General features: G+C 35.1%; 1 protein-coding gene across 1 annotated transcript; it reads left to right on the top strand.

Moving 5' to 3' along the window:
- Positions 1-203: 203 nt before the first annotated feature.
- Positions 204-15964, top strand: LOC144453830 (F-actin-capping protein subunit alpha-like). The gene is made up of 8 exons (XM_078145199.1): positions 204-264; positions 6071-6134; positions 6666-6717; positions 7324-7387; positions 9606-9818; positions 11429-11508; positions 12949-13105; positions 13463-15964. Exons 1-8 carry the CDS (start codon positions 238-240, stop codon positions 13673-13675), a joined length of 870 nt encoding a protein of 289 aa, XP_078001325.1. The 5' UTR covers positions 204-237; the 3' UTR covers positions 13676-15964.
- The last annotated feature ends 1904 nt before the right edge of the window (positions 15965-17868 follow it).

The following is a 17868-nucleotide window of genomic DNA, read 5'->3' as shown; positions in this document are numbered from 1 at the left end:
AATTCTTGTATGGCCGCTTTCTTTGGACTATTGTAATGTATTTTTTTTCCATTTGAAGTTTTTAAAAGGAATATTAAAGATTACTTTTGGGTCACTTACAGTTCCAACATTGTATCAAAATCAATATTTCTGAAATAATTGAAACTTGCAATCTAAATATATTTTAAAGCATTTGTCAGAGATTACCCACAATTCCACGAAGATCAAGGCGTGAAGGGCGGACGCACAGACAGCACCATGGAGGAGATTTCTGATAGCGAAAAGGTACAATTCCACTACATTCTTGAACTATTTTCTAATTTATCGAATCAAATGGTTACTGTGAACCCATCAAAATCATGCGATAGAAATGATATAGCTGGTTTTAAATATCCACGGTTATGCGATTACACTTCCTGTTCAGTCAGTGTTGGATGTACACTGCCCAACGATGATATTTGTCAGGAAGTTTTTTTTACTGGCCTGGTTATTTAAGTTTCGCACAACGCCTAAAGCGAAACTTTTCCGTTGTAACCAAACATTGGGTTTCAAACAGTTCTGTACAGTTATTCCACGTCATTAATACACATTGATATGAGAAGTTTAATTAATTTGAAATGTCGGTGGACATTTTGTCTGTCGAGTCGAGGGCGTTCATTTACATTTGGAGTGTTGTGAATGGGCGTGTTGTATGGTCACCTACGTATATATTATTGCATATCTCCTTATATGGATATTTTTCGTGACACATTTCTGGTTTGAATTATTTTTATTTCGTTGATTAATTTGGATTCACACTGAAAGCTGTAGAAAGATAAACAAAATAGTTTTCTTGATTTGAAAACTTGATTTATTATTACCTGTCTAACTGTTCACCACAACAGTACCAAAGTTTTGTTGTGCATTGAAATCCAATATTGTTCATTGATAAGATATTATGAACAAAATTTTGGATGGAAACCCTACAAATTCGACATTGATTATGTCACTACCTTTGTAATGACATGCATGTAATCTAACAAGAAAGTTAACCGTTGGCATAAACAGGTACTTGATCATGCACATGTTTTGTGTTAGTACTGTTTTGTTGTTAATATCCGGGTTAAATTTTGTTCATCAGATACAAATTTACACTGATTTATTCTGAGATGTAGTAATATAACAAACAATGAGTACAGTGGTAAAACCCCCCAAAAAAGTCCTGAGTGTTCGATCTCAGGTGACCGGTTCAGTACAGTACATGTACTGTGTAACCACTTCCCTTAGGAATTTTGAATATCAACTGATTGAGTTCATATTAAGCAGCAGCCAAAGCCATTAGTCTGCTGATAATTCACATTCAGATTTATACATTACTGAAGGAATCATGTGATTCATAACATGTTTGCCATGTGTTAATGACAGTGACACCTTTTAAATCAACCAATGAGTACAGTGCCACTTATTGTATTCAAGTAAATTTTGATATTCCAATTGGTTGGGGTAGTGCTGAAAGATCTTCGCAAACCACGACCTGTTTTACGGCAACGTTCTTTACAAGCCTCCCACTAACTCTGGCTTGTGAGAATGTGCTGAAAGAATTCCTTATCAAGTACAACTACAACTTACAAGCCATTTGAAACTTGTGTCACTGAGTGATTATAACTTTTGTAAGTTTGCACCTGCCAGCCTTGTATGGATTATACCAATTTCAGAATAGGTAAACAAGCTTGTGAACTGATGAAAAAGGGCACATTTAGGTTAAGTCTTTGAAGTCAAGCCTGTAAATTGTAATATTTCATAGTTTGGGAGAGTTTGACATTTTAACAGCTCACTTTGTAGTTATGTAAAAATCATAGATGTGTGGTATTAGAGGTTTGTTTCCGATGACGATGATGGTATGTATATCACCGAATGCTTACAACTTTCTATGAGTCACATGCTTCCCTCAGTAGGGCTTGCATTTGGACCAATAACAAGTGTTGCAAAGGATAGTGTCTAGGAACTGAGACCTCTGTTAGTAAAATATGGGTTGGAAGTGTTGTGTAGAGCTGAAGAACATAGTTGATTTGTACAGGATTATTTTGATCATTGCATTTTCTAGAAATGTTTAAATTAAGACAAATATAAAGGTACAATGTAGACGGCTTGCTGCTTCAAATACTTTGAATCCATACTGAAAGTAACAGTCAGTTGAAAACAAACTTCCAGTTGGGTCATTCATGCTATGCTTCATGTATTAATACAAGGAATGTAAAAATTAGATCTCAGTGTAAATATATTTTTAGTTATTTAAATTGTTAAATCAAACAATTACTGGGTGACTTATTACAGTGATAATGAGGTAAAAGCCCTCTCATGTCATCAATCATAATACAGTAATCTGTATTTGTTCATTTAGGTGATATACCAACATTGAAATTGGAAACAAACCTCTCATGCAAGGCACCTGTGGTAAAAAAATCATGCAATACAGGGTCATAAGACACATGTATGTATATCTTTGTTGTATGACTGTAAAGAATTAAGTCTGTAACTCTAAGTTTCATCCCAATGGTAGTATTGTGAAGATACATGTAGCTTTTCAGAATGAAGAATTGAGGGACAGCATTACTGTCAACAGAATGACTAAGAATAAATGCTTTCCAAAATATGTGATCAATATGGGGAATCAGAGGAAGTTTTACTAGTTTGAAAAAAGAATGAATTTGATTTATCAAAAATGTCTGAGTCAGCTGATGTCTGTCCTTGGTAGGATTCTTCAATATGTAGTCACTGTACATACATACGTATACTCACACAAATATCTGCAGTGTACTTCCTACTTTGGGTGTATTCATGTTTTGTCTAATCTCTAAATAGAATGGCAGGATTTGATGTTTTGTCCATTAGACAATGCTGTCATGATGGCTGTTCAGAGCATGTGACAGCTTTCTTTGTAGTGTGTGTACGATACTATACAATTTTTTATTACATGTACAATGCACAAGCCAAGATGTTGTCATTTAACAGAAAATATGGATATACCCTGGATGTTTTATGTCACGACATGTGTCTACATCACTGGTTCTGCAGTGCTCAAAATGTAACTCAAAATGTTCCAAATCGTCATTATTTTTTCCTGATTTTTGCTGGAGGAGTTATAATTATATTATTTCCCAATATTTCTCTTCTTTCAGCTGGAAAATACTCGTAACCTAAGGGTTTGTCACTACTCATCTGTGGTCTAGCAACTCATACTGACAAGGTCCCTTAGGTCACTTGTATTTTCCTTGGCTGAACGAAGAAAAACATCAGGGAATAATATCTAATTGTCCTTCCAAGCGGTGGTAAAATGTAGTATACTAGATTAGACCATACAGTGCAGATGTTTGGGTCACTCTATACTTTTCGCTTGCTACTGTAATTTGAGGTACATGAAAGTGAAACATATACTGTATTTATAGGAATACCATGCTATTTATGTAAAATAGACATAATGTTACAATGTGGTAATAGTGTCAATAAATCCTTTATTTTTAGTTTTGACAAGGTGACAAATGCTGATTTAATAGATTTGTTTTTAAACTTTTGTTAGTTAAAAGCTCAACCAGTGTTTCAATCCTGCATGCAGAGAGGATCTTCCTCATGAATCTAAACAGAATAACAGCACAGTAGAACAAATAAAAAAATATACAATGAAAAGAAACGAAATTTACTCATTTTTGTGTAACGGAAATTTATAGGAGAATGTGCCATGGCTGATATCCGTACATTTGTATTTATTTCAGATAATTAATCTTCTTTCTATCTAGCTAGGGGGTATTTGTTTGTACACAAAAAACTACAAGGTGGGGAAAAACAGGATTCACAGCAAACAATAAATGTTATATGAATGTTACAGTATAAAGTATTTCCATTAGATAATTGTTAAGAACCTTGGCTCCAGTAATTTACAGAAACAGAACAAAAACAAAATTGCAAGTTTGAGTTTAGAAGGCCTTTTGATGTACCCGTAATGTTGCAAGGTTGTAGTGTAATCTGAACTAGTAAGATTAGCAACTTAGATATTTTATATTTTGATCATTGTCATATCATGGATCAATAACTGAGGTATAAATCCGTGGTCATATACTGCTGTAGTGTAATGATATGTATTTAGTTTAAAAGTCACTGTCAATACCAGATTAATTGTAAAAACAAGTAAAAAATCAGAACAGTAAACAAAGGCTTGTGATATCTAAAGGACTGCAAACTATTACCAGGGAAATATGAAAGACAATCTATCTGACTAAGATAGACACAAATTAAAACTATTGTTGTTGCATGTAGTAGATTACACAGTATTGGATGATAGCAGTGACTTCACTATGCAGATGTAATCACTCTTTAAATTAGATACTGAAAAACACTGGAAGTCCTCAAAAATATGCACTAGAATATGATCAAGTTAGAAGTGACTATTAGGTAGAATGTGCTAGCACTTGAGAATATTCACTATTAGAGTCAGAGATGCCACTCTACTGTTAGTGTAGTAACACCCACATCCCATTAATAACACACACATATATGTATATGGTTTGTGTTAGCTTGCCTGATAGTTGATTTTCCATTTTCATAATTTATTGCAACCTTGATATGTAAAGCAAACAAGGAAATGCTGAACAATCAAAAATACTTGCTGCAAGAAATTGTAAAGAACAATGTTTCGTTGTATTGGACTTATGAACCTAAGTACCACAAATGAGTAGATTTGTCACAGTATACCTATGAATACGTTGTAGTAATGGTGGGTTGAAGAGTCAGGGTGAGGGGTGGGGGATATAATATTTAGAGCTTGACGTCCTGATATTAGGAATTTTGGTAGAGTTACCCCTGTTCTCACATGAGTGAAGGAACTATTTCCAATGTATACAAAATGTAATGTACAAGGAAAGCGACAAGAATTGCATTATGGTCAAAATATGTATGTAAAACAGTTTAAATCCTGATGGAAGTGAAAGAATACACATCAATAATTAATCACATTGTTGGAGTATGCAGTGGTATAATGCAAGAGTTAATGAATTATTTTCCATAGGGAATTCTCATTGTTCTTTGCCCCACATCCTTGCTTTCTTGATGTCCTTTCCTGTAATGTCAGTGGACTGGTGTACTATATTTAGAAATACCCATGATATAGTGTCTGTGGATATACTAACATTATATTGACAGTTCAAGGATGGACAGTTAAATTTGTCATGCTAAAAATGCCAACATCAGTCTAGGATAGTAGGATTAACACTTGGGTATGACAAGCAGTTGTCTGGCAACACTATAGAAAAGTTGATTATGAACAAAAGAATGGCCATATTAAATTCTTGTTATCTGTTAACCTCATGCTAGATGGTCAAAATAGAACAAGAAGGTTGACTTACTCTCGCGTGCATCTATAGTAATGTATGTGAAGTACATGGAGCAAAAGTTATGGTGTTGACCAAGACATTGAGTGTTCGTAATTTTATGATGTGCCTAGGCAGTAATATTCTATTTCAAATATTGAGAATTGTTACATGGGATTCAAACATTGGGGTTTAAACTGTAACTAAGACAGGAAGAAATGATTTTAGCCAAAAGATGTACGAGCAAATATTACATTTGTACATGTACATGCTCATTCTGTCCACAAAATACTAAACTCTGTTCAACCATCATGGCTAAATGTCAAATGTGAACACGTATAGTAGCAAATAGAGGAGTGACAGTGATTGATTAATAACGGAACTTGTATTGAGCTGTATATTTAGGAGTTACCATAAATCAATAAAAGAAAACATAAAAATAAGTTACATATAACCTTACATATATATCCTACTTGACTAGTGTGAAGGGTACTACATCACGTTTACGTGTAAGCAGCCTAGTGAAATCTGTGCAGTCCTATAAAAAGGCATCCTCCTTCTTTCACTTCCTTGTTCTTCCCTTCATGCCGAACAAAGCACCAAGGGTGAATTCCATTTCTTACCAGCAACCTCCATTTCTCTGTTTCTGCCATACAGCACACCAATGACAAATTCCATTTTTTAGCTGCAGCCTTGCATATGTTTTATTATATTCTGTCAACTTCAGTCTGTTGATTTATGCTTACTTACAGGTCCAAATTGCAGCCGACTTCATAAAGCATGCCCCACCAGGAGAATTCAATGAAGTTTTCAATGGTTAGTTTAATATCTTTGATTGCTATGTCTATGTGCTTTGAAGATTAACAATCTTGACAGCAGTCTTCACTATATGTTGAATCATAGGCATTGGGGTTTCTCTCCAACATTTATTTTGAATGCAAGATCAGTTCAACTAGTGGTTAGTTTAGTGAAAGATATGTACTTCAGTATTCAGCCAATGATGTGTTCAAAACAGACCCATTTTTTTGTAACCCCTGCATGATCATCAGATGTGATATTCTTTCAAATTGTAACTTATAGTACCATTCTGTTTCTGTATCATGTCAAGGTGTAATCGTAGAAAAATCTTAGACGATATTTTACATTGATACATCAATATTACAGTACTATTATTGGAATTGGTCTGTAAGGTACACCATGAAAGGGCGCCCTCACACATCGGTCAACCCTTTTCAGAGCAGGCCGATGAGGGTGGAGTGACGAGGCATATCTTACAGATTATATTGGAATTTATGGACATATTTTTTATATGTGAATGTATGATCATTTTGACACTGCTACTTTCAGATGTAAGAGTGTTAATCAATAATGATAATCTCCTCAAAGAAGGGGCTTCCAGGTAAGTCCTAATCAAGTGTTCAGATATTCCTAGTAGTAATCAAACAACAACTAACTACACATAACCCTCATTATACAAGGGCTTTATAAGATTTCTTTGTAGAGATTTGGAGAATCAAGCATGTGTTTATTATGTATGTAGGATATCAATTGCTGTGTGAAATCAATGGACATGTGTACTGCTTGATATCAGTTTAGTGTATTGCCTTACCAGGTACAATTGTTATGTGGGTATGGTGCCATGTTAATTGGAATTATAGTTACACAATATTCACTTCCCTATATTTGTCCTAGAATATGTTTGTCATAAACACCAGTCTTCTCCATCTCAACCCCCCCCCCCCCCAAAAAAAAATAAAATAAATAAATAAATAAATAAATAAAAAAAAAGGTTTAAAAAAATAGCAAAAGAAACGCCATAGAATTTGCATTATTAAATAGTGTTATGTTGATTAATTATCATGTTTTCAAGAACTTTAACAGTGGAACTTAAGACTCCATGACTATGTAGGTCTTGGGGAGAAGTCTGAATTTTTGCGCATAAACAAAGTTTCATTCGTTTCTTAGATGTCATTGTCTCACAATGGTGTTGTGTCTTATGTTACAGTGCATTTTCACAATATAACAAGGACCAGTACACAGCAACCAAAGTTGAAGGTGCTGAAGACCAGGTAAGGAAATCATTCTGTGCACAGAGTTGTAATATGAACACTTCACATACTACAAACCTGTGTTGTAAACCCAATAGAGTTGTAATATGAACACTTCAAACACTACAAACCTGTGTTGTAAACCCAATAGAGTTGTAATATGAACACTTCAAATACTACAAACCTGTGTTGTAAACCCAATAGAGAGTTGTAATATGAACACTTCAAACACTACAAACCTGTGTTGTAAACCCAATACAGAGTTGTAATATGAACACTTCAAACACTACAAACCTGTGTTGTAAACCCAATAGAGTTGTAATATGAACACTTCAAATACTACAAACCTGTGTTGTAAACCCAATAGAGTTGTAATATGAACACTTCAAACACTACAAACCTGTGTTGTAAACCCAATAGAGAGTTGTAATATGAACACTTCAAACACTACAAACCTGTGTTGTAAACCCAATACATAGTTGTAATATGAACACTTCAAACACTACAAACCTGTGTTGTAAACCCAATACATAGTTGTAATATGAACACTTCAAACACTACAAACCTGTGTTGTAAACCTAATACAGAGTTGTAATATGAACACTTCAAACACTACAAACCTGTGTTGTAAACCCAATACAGAGTTGTAATATGAACACTTCAAACACTACAAACCTGTGTTGTAAACCCAATACAGAGTTGTAATATGAACACTTCAAACACTACAAACCTGTGTTGTAAACTTGATACAGAGTTGTAATATGAACACTTCAAACACTACAAACCTGTGTTGTAAACCCAATAGAGTTGTAATATGAACACTTCAAATACTACAAACCTGTGTTGTAAACCCAATAGAGTTGTAATATGAACACTTCAAACACTACAAACCTGTGTTGTAAACTTGATACAGAGTTGTAATATGAACACTTCAAACACTACAAACCTGTGTTGTAAACCCAATACAGAGTTATAATATGAACACTTCAAACACTACAAACCTATGTTGTAAACCCAATAGAGTTGTAATATGAACACTTCAAACACTACAAACCTGTGTTGTAAACCCAATACAGAGTTATAATATGAACACTTCAAACACTACAAACCTGTGTTGTAAACTTGATACAGAGTTGTAATTTGAACACTTCAAATACTACAAACCTGTGTTGTAAACTTGATACAGAGTTATAATATGAACACTTCAAATACTACAAACCTGTGTTGTAAACTTGATACAGAGTTGTAATATGAACACTTCAAATACTACAAACCTGTGTTGTAAACCCAATACAGAGTTGTGATATGAACACTTCAAATACTACAAACCTGTGTTGTAAACCCAATACAGAGTTGTAATATGAACACTTCAAACACTACAAACCTGTGTTGTAAACTTGATACAGAGTTGTAATTTGAACACTTCAAACACTACAAACATGTGTTGTAAACTTGATACAGAGTTGTAATATGAACACTTCAAACACTACAAACCTGTGTTGTAAACCCAATACAGAGTTGTAATATGAACACTTCAAACACTACAAACCTGTGTTGTAAACCCAATACAGAGTTGTAATATGAACACTTCAAACACTACAAACCTGTGTTGTAAACCCAATACAGAGTTGTAATATGAACACTTCAAATACTACAAACCTGTGTTGTAAACCCAATACAGAGTTGTAATATGAACACTTCAAAGACTACAAACCTGTGTTGTAAACCCAATACAGAGTTGTAATATGAACACTTCAAACACTACAAACCTGTGTTGTAAACCCAATACATAGTTGTAATATGAACACTTCAAACACTACAAACCTGTGTTGTAAACCTAATACAGAGTTGTAATATGAACACTTCAAACACTACAAACCTGTGTTGTAAACACAATACAGAGTTGTAATATGAACATGTCAATGAACACTTCAGTCAGAACAAACCTGTATTGCTTTTACTACATTTGAAATAATTGTCATCATGAAAGACATTTGGCCTCCTTAATTGTGAGTGTTTTTAACTAACAAATCACCATTGTTGACAGAAAAGGATTTTACTGCTCAACCCAGGGTATGGTCAGGTGACAACCATCCCCAGAGTAGCGCATACACAGGTATCCTCTGTACGAACAGAATACACTGTGTTGTATCATGGGGGAGGTGCACAATACATCTTGGGGGACCAGGCAACATCATCACAGCATCTGAAGCCATGTCTTCTCATGTTTCAATTTCAGGTGCTGATTACAGAGTATGGGGATTTAGGTGCTGGCCGTTTTTTGGACCCTAGGACCAAACGTACATTTTACTATGATCACCTAAGGAAAGAAGCTAGTGATCCCCAACCTGCTAATGATCTCATAGATCAGACAGCAGAACCATGGAGAGAGGCTTTGGACAATGCCTTCAAAGTGTATTGTAGCAGTCATTTCAAACACGGTGTTTCAACAGTAAGTATAACTAGTTTCCATCTATAATAAAAATGAGTTTTTTCTGCTCAAGATGTGAACTGGGTAGTATTGTTGCAGACATATATGTTTTGTTGAATGGTGAATCTAATTCTAGAGCTTGTCTCTTTTTCACAGAATCTACATAGTTTTTGGTACAATTGTGCATTTTTATGCAGCATTGTAATGAAAGAGATAAAAAAATATGTTACTGTGTCAGATGACATTGTCTGTTTTATCATGTACATGATGTAGTGAAAGGGGCACATGCTTTGCTGTATATTAAAAGGGTACTCACAGTATTCTACTTTCTGAAACATGCTTAACCACCACTTGCAATTGACAGAGCTCAAACCTGATACCAAGGTATAACCCATGAATGATCTGATAATGAAATTTTTTGTACTTACAATAATGTAGCAGAAATCCCTGCTATGTAATCAACTGTTCTAATAATGCCAGAAAATAATTATGATGTCATAGAAGGTATACATCGTCATTGACATTAACATTATAGTAGAATAGTTTACTCAGGGTTTTATGTATATGTAGTTATTTTCACATGAGTAAAAAGCTTATCAACTCAGTTTGTGTCACTTTAACTAGTTTTTCACAGTGATGGGAACGTATAAATACAGATTAGTTGCATAACTGGTGATGCTGTGTGTCACTGTACAATGCAACATTTACCCAAAATGACTTGTAGTAATCATACAGTTGATTGAAGCACGTTAAATTCGTTGTATCATAATGTGTGGTCATATGTAGGGTCGTGGGGATGACAAGTTAAGTACATGTTTAGAAGTGTTTGTTGATGCGATATGTGTTGACACTCCTGTGTGAGTCCAACTCTACATAATAGAACGTACTATGAAATGTATGGTATGCTTGGGAAATCAAGCAAAATGAACTATGACACAGGGAAATAAGCTGTTTAGGTTGTTACATCTTTGTTGGTATTTCCAACTTTACTTGGTCTGCTGTTCTTACTGCTATGGAAACCAAGCTATCAGCAAACAAAGATAGCCACAAATGAAACCATTGTCATCCAATTTGTAATCTACCCCATTGTCTCCATTGTGTTTCTCTCTTTTTGTTACGTTTTAACCATGGTTTGTAATAATTTGTATTTGAGTAAATAAACCACTTATGATATTATATTATTTATGTAGTAAAAATAGGATAACAGTCGATGTTCACCATGGAAAAAAAACCAATACCTCTATCCTATTCCTGTCTGTCTGTCTTCCTGTCTGTCTGTCATTCTGTGTGTGTGTGTGTGTGTCATGGAAAAAAAAAAAACCTCTATCCTATTCCTGTCTGTCTGTCTTCCTGTCTGTGTCATTCTGTGTGTGTGTGTGTGTCTCTCTCTCTCTCTCTCTCACTCACTCTCTCTCTCCCTCCCTCCCTCCCTCCCCCTCCCTCCCTACCCCTCTCTGTCCCATATGGATTAAGTATCTAACTACAGCATTAGAAATTTAGTGTGCCTGTTCACTTAGTCTTTGTTCAAAAATGCATATGATAACGTGTGCATCATCATTAGTCTTGTTCATGACTTCATAAATGCTGTTATACGCAATTATTGAATTATATCTGTACTATTCATTCGACAGGTTTATGGTAAAAGTTCAGGAGGCAGTATAACACTGATAGCATGTATTGAAGACCATCAATTCCAACCTCACAACTTCTGGTAATGTATTTTAATCCCATTGTTATGTTTTATATTTGTGTGTGTTTTTTCACATACAGGTAAACTTCATCAAAAGAATGTATGTAAAGTAGAGAATCTCAGAATATGCATGTCATTTTAAGAGATCTGTGTTTGCCAGTGATATGAAGTATAGTAACATATTGGGATTAAACTTGATATCATGGTCACAGTTTTAAACTTTATTGCATAGTGTTTCTCTATGTTAGGTAATAGTTGCATAGATTTAGAGGCAATGAATTGAATTACAACCAGCAACAAACAAGCATGTTGGAACGACTGTGACTTGTATTACATGTCATGTTTTGATAAGATCAGTTTTATGGCCTCTTTTAATCAATAGCTCACATTCACAGATGAATTTCAAGTTCCCCTGGCGTTTTATGTACATGTAAAGAAGCCTTAAAAAATGTTCTTATCAAACCATGCATGTCTCTGTACTTCATAGATGTTGTGCCAAGTATTAGTAATCCAATTCATATGTTTACTTTTCCAGTTTGTAACAGGTTCTGCTTGTAAATGTCTGTTGCTGGTTGTATGTCATTATCCTAGCTATAATATAAAACCGAGCCATAAAGTCCTTCACTTGTGGATAACGTCTTACATATGAGGGGGTGGATTGGTGTGGGGGTGGATGGTTAGGTGGGTACCATCTTTGTATGAGGGATGGGTATGGCCTTTTGTGTGGGCATTATCTTTAGTATATGGCAGGTATTGTATTTTGTATGTGGTAAATTTGTATGCAATGACTTAGTTGAATTATGGTGTCATTAATGTTTGGTAAAGACCGTGTGTATGCAATATGTAGTTTTCTTCCCATTTCTCTTCTCACTAACTTGATGATGAAAGGGGAAAAGCCAACACAATCGTTACTTCTAGTGCCAGATAATCAGAAGAGACAGTTCACTATTGTAATTTGTATGTTGTAATATACTAGTAGAACTATACAAAAAGATTGGGTAATTTATAGGTCAAATAGAGTTCAAACTTGGGTTAGGCAACAGAGCTGTAAAACTTACATACCAAGAGATTTGTCAGGAAAATGTATGTATTCTGAATGAATGAATGTTTGTACTGACAGGGATTGCTAAGGATTTTAGAATTGATTGCAAGGTTATGGTTTGAATGCTTTTAAGCCACCAATGGGGGCTATACTGCACCTCCTCAGGGAACATACAATCCATTGCAGCCATTCTAAAGGAATTCAGCAGTTACATAGCAACCTCTATCCTACCATGTCCCATAGTATATCTACAGCAGGGTTGACTTGGGAACCATTGTGGTTCATATCTTGCTCAAGCACTTTAGCCATTTATAAAACAAATGGCAGCAACAACGCTTGATTGGCCAACTTGCAGATGTCAAGCCAGCCATGCGTAACCCTTCAACTAATATGACTTCATTGATATGTTTTGTTAATAGGAATGGGCGTTGGCGTTCACAGTGGTCAGCTACATTCACCCAATCATCAAATTCAGCAGAAATCTCTGGACTACTTAAAACTCAGGTCCATTACTATGAAGATGGCAATGTACAACTTGTCAGTCGTAAAGAGATTAAAGAGAAAGTTACTTTTTCTGTAAGTCCATTTCAGTATCATTTTGATTGAATTTAGAGAATGTTTCAACAAGTAGTTTTCATTTGTGTTTCCATCCCCACTCTCTTTAAAGATACAATATCAATTCGTAAACTATCAATAACACTAATTTCTCTTCTGTCAGTTTTGAAAATAGCAAAAATCTGTTTTTGTAACGTTAATTGTAAGTTTATTTGCCTTACACCAGTTAATCACTTTGTTGAATTTTCCTCGGTACTAATTGTTGGACAAGTTCATTGTTGTTCCCATATGCAACAACAACAACAACAACAACAACAAGAATTTTAGTCTGTTTGTCCAAATTTACTCATGACTCATTATATTTTCGATCATTTCCAGGATAAAGAAACTCTTGCAAAGAATTTCTATAAGATAGTAGAAAGTATGGAAACGGATTACCAGACTGCACTAGGAGAAAACTACAAAACAATGTCAGACACCACCTTTAAGGCCTTACGGAGACAGCTTCCAGTCACACGTACCAAGATTGATTGGCAGAAAATTGTTAGCTATAGAATCGGTCAAGAATTGAAGAACGATACAAAAGATTGAAGACAACTGTACAAAGAGGAGTTTATTTCAACTTCAATGTATTGTATTTTACTTCATTTCTTTCTTTCCTTCCTGTTTTTTTTGTCAATCTTGATCAGAAAACTGTGAAGAAATTTATAAATACTTGTATCAAAAGTAAATACCCAGATCTATGTAAACAAAGGGGTATAGTAATATTGAAATTACAGCATTAGTGGAGAATATGTATCAAATTTGTAATGTCCTGATATCAAAATGAACCTATGTTATGCCTTTGGGGATGGGTGTTTAGTTTAACGACAGACTGCCAAAGGTGATTTTGCTAGTTTGTACCAACATTTTCTTCTCGTTTTTTTTGCTGGCTAGACAAGTTTTATTTCCTAAAAAGAAAATATAGTATTATATATATGGAACTGATACAGCAACCTTTCTGCAGTGATATCACCATACTAAAATATATGTGAAAATGTATTTTTCCGGAATATTTCATCACATGAAAGGACAGAGCAGCTAACTGATACTTAAATTTTGTAAAGTTCTGTGACTTTATTCCATTTCTCTGCATTTCAGTTTATATATGGTACAAGTAACTTTTTTCAGGACAAGACTCGTGTTTGAAGTTATAGAACCCAAAGTACATAAAGTGCTTGATTAAACTTGAAAAAAAAGGATGTTGAAAATAGTCTTTATTGGTGAAGAATGATACCTATAACATGCCTCTGCAACAAGACACTGCAGTAGCAATAGTGAAGTTCATGCAATTATGTGCAGTTTAATATATTCAGAATTTCAGGTGGTGTTTTGTAAGAAATTACTTCAATGAAAAGATCAATATGTGTATTTGGTTGGTCATTTGATTGGTCAAGTTGCATTCAGCGACATAAGAATTTTGAAAATATGATTGTGATAATTTCTTGCAGAGAAAAATTAAACCCCTCATCTTCACCATTAGTCTAGTGCTATCTGTGGCATCAAATCTCAAGATCTCTCCTTTATTAGACTACAGGGCTCGAAATTAAACAGTAGTCCCATGTCCACAGACTACCAATTCTTGTCATGGGGCTACCATAATTTGCAGCTGGTGGCCCACTCAGGCTACCACTGATTATGAAATGTTTTAAAGGAAGGAAGATTTACAGAAACAAAAGTATTTTAATAACAGACATATTTCCAATAACTCTGTTTTCAGTTCAGGAATAATGGACTATTGGTCACCATGATCCTTGGGCTACCACTTTCTGAAATTAGTAGCCCAATACTCAATAGGACTACCAAAGAAAAAAGTTAATTTCAAGCCCTGGGTCACTATTCCACCTTTTATGCACAGATAATTGTACAAATTGTTACACATGGTAGTGGTAAGATACCGAAGCTTCAGTGGAGAATTACAAGATCTAAAAAGTATGAAAATATTTCCACAATGGTTTTGAATCGAGTGATCGAGTCAAACATATCCATTTTTTTAGTGTACTACACAGTATTAGCACAGCGAGTCTTATTTACATGGATTTTTGTAAACTTGGTTTGTTTAGTTTTTTGTATGTTATCCATGCAAACCAAGTGATCTATTAGACTTACATCAAATAGCGTACCAGAGTGTACATTTAATTGACGTTGTTATTCTTGCACTTCTTAGGATACTGTGATTCCCATCAGGGACTCTACGATCTCTGCCAATCAAATTGATTTTACGTAATCACAGCTAAACATGTTCTCTGGACTCTGACAGAGTTGTAAAGTGGAAAGTGTGTGGGACGTAGTAAGTCCCTTGCTTGTAACAAAGCTATGCCTAATGGAACAAAGGATATATCACATTGATAAAAAACACACAATCACATTCTCATTGTCATACTCGGATAAAAATATATTTCAAACGTAGAGTTTACCTTGTCGTATGTTTTTAAGCTGATTGGTGATTTCTCAGACCATGCTCACCTGGAAGCACTGTACACCTTACATCACTAGTTTGGTAGATAGAAATACTTGGTGAGTCCACAGGGCAAAAAAAAAAACCACACAAATTTTGATGTCATTATAGTAGAGGGACTGGGGTTATTTAGCCAGGGGATTGATTTTATAGCTTGTGCCAAAGTCAGATTTGCAAGTTATTTCTTGTCCTATTTTACGTAATTTTGTGAAAGAATTCATGCTGACTTATACAAAAGATTTCATATTTAGTTGGTGGAAGAATCAGATGACATTCAGTTCTGTACCAAGACATTTTGACTTATTTCAAAGAGTATATTATCTCATTTTTGCCCAGTAAATGATTCTAATTTTTGGCCCAGGTCTATTAATTAAAAAAAGAAATCCTCTTCCCAAAATAATTTGTGTGTTGTGTCTTATGTTTTATACTTATGTGATAATCTTGTGTACTTTCATCTCCTGTATGAGAAGAAGCTTGTATATGACAGTACTCATCTCATCTTAAATATATTAAAGGGTTTAAAATTCCATGTGAAACCTCCCTTGCTAACTTCTGACTTGGCTTACCATCATGTGCACCTTAGTCTGTAAGGTATGCTGTGACAGGGCGCCCTCAAACATCGGTTAACCCAGAGCAGGGCAGAGCGATATGATGTATCTTAAAGTCTGTGTGCACCTCAGAAATACAAATCTTTAACTTTTGCTGTTACTTTGTTAAAGGAAGCTCAAAGCCATTCTCAGTTAAAGTAAAAGAAAAAAGGTTGGGGTCAATCAAATTTGTTACAAGTCAAAATTATACCAAAATCAAACTCGTTTAAAATCCAATATTGGTGTTGAATACTGTGGAAAATAAACTATTGGTGATTTCCTTGAAACCAAGGTGATGAACCACCAAAATTTCCTTCATTATAATTTCAAAAAGACCAGGAACAAGCTTTCACATGGCAAAGGTAAGAGATTTTGGGAACTTCATACATGTGTTAATTATCAGGGGCATCAGTCCTAGTACCTTAAATTCCTATTTTTTTACGTGTATGTATGTACTAATGTAGGCTGGAAGATATGTTGTGTTGTTCAGCTCAACCAGGCTTCTCAGTGAGTACTGGCTTATAGAGTGGCACGAGTGTCATATTTTACTGACTAATGTGTATGTAGCATGTCTTTTTCCACTTATTGACCAATCAGAGAACTCCCTTTTAAATCAGTAAATATCATATTTTTGGAGAATGCCATCTTTAATATATAACTTGATACTACATAATGAATCATCCTGTTTGGTAATATGCGTTCATTGCCACTGATTATATTAGCTGTGAGGGATGCAAGTATTACTAATGAGTATATTTGAAGGGCTTGTTTTGTCTCGTTTACCCAGACTCTGCTGGAGCACTACTGCAAGACCACCCAGTCTCGATTACTCAGACTCTCGCCACTGGGGGCTCTCGTCTGGAAGACTGCGGGTGGTCTCATAGTAGAGCCCAAGCGGTGAGTGTCTGGGCAACCGAGACTGGGGTTTGTTTGGAAGGTTATAGAATATTCTTGAGGTGTGGGATGTACATTTTGTCATCTCTTCAAAAGTTGTCACAGAAATGTTATTGAGTAGATATTGTTACCCGTGTTTATCACCTCATTCATAGGAATTAACCCTCTCCCACCACCACCACCACCACCACCACCACCACCACCACCACCACCACCGTGCACCACCACCACCACCACCACCACCAGTAATATCACAGGGCTTACAGCTATGACAGATCAACAACTGAATTTACATCAAAGCATACAAAAACTTGTGTGAAAAAAGACGTTCGCTTTATAGTACACAGCCATCTCCTTTCACTAGCGATTCACATCACTCTAGTTTAAGTGGAAAACATACAAATGTTGTAGTTTGTAACATAAACTAGAATAATTTTGTGAACATTATATAAAAAAATGAAGGAAGAGACCCACTGCTTTACAAGATGAAATAAAATGTGTGATTATATGAACATGTTTTGAATAATCGATTATGGGAAGCCATAAGCTTACTGATCATAAGTTTTCCAATGTCGCAGTCTATTTTTACGGTCCATTTGATTTTTATTTGTTTACCAATGCAATTCTAATCCTATCATCGAGAAAATTCGATCATGTTTAACACGCTTTTGTCAGATGACTATTCCATTGGTATAGGACGTGATCCTTCAGGTGGATGCGATATGTTCGAGTGGGTTTTAAAAGTGACCCGAAGGAGATCCCACGTCACGCATAACCTCGATTTAAACTCGGTGGTTTGACGTATC

Source organism: Glandiceps talaboti, chromosome 1, assembly GCF_964340395.1.
Source record: "Glandiceps talaboti chromosome 1, keGlaTala1.1, whole genome shotgun sequence".
Lineage (NCBI taxonomy): Eukaryota > Metazoa > Hemichordata > Enteropneusta > Spengelidae > Glandiceps > Glandiceps talaboti.
Note: the sequence above shows the minus strand (reverse complement) of the source record. Positions and strands in the feature narration are given on the sequence as shown.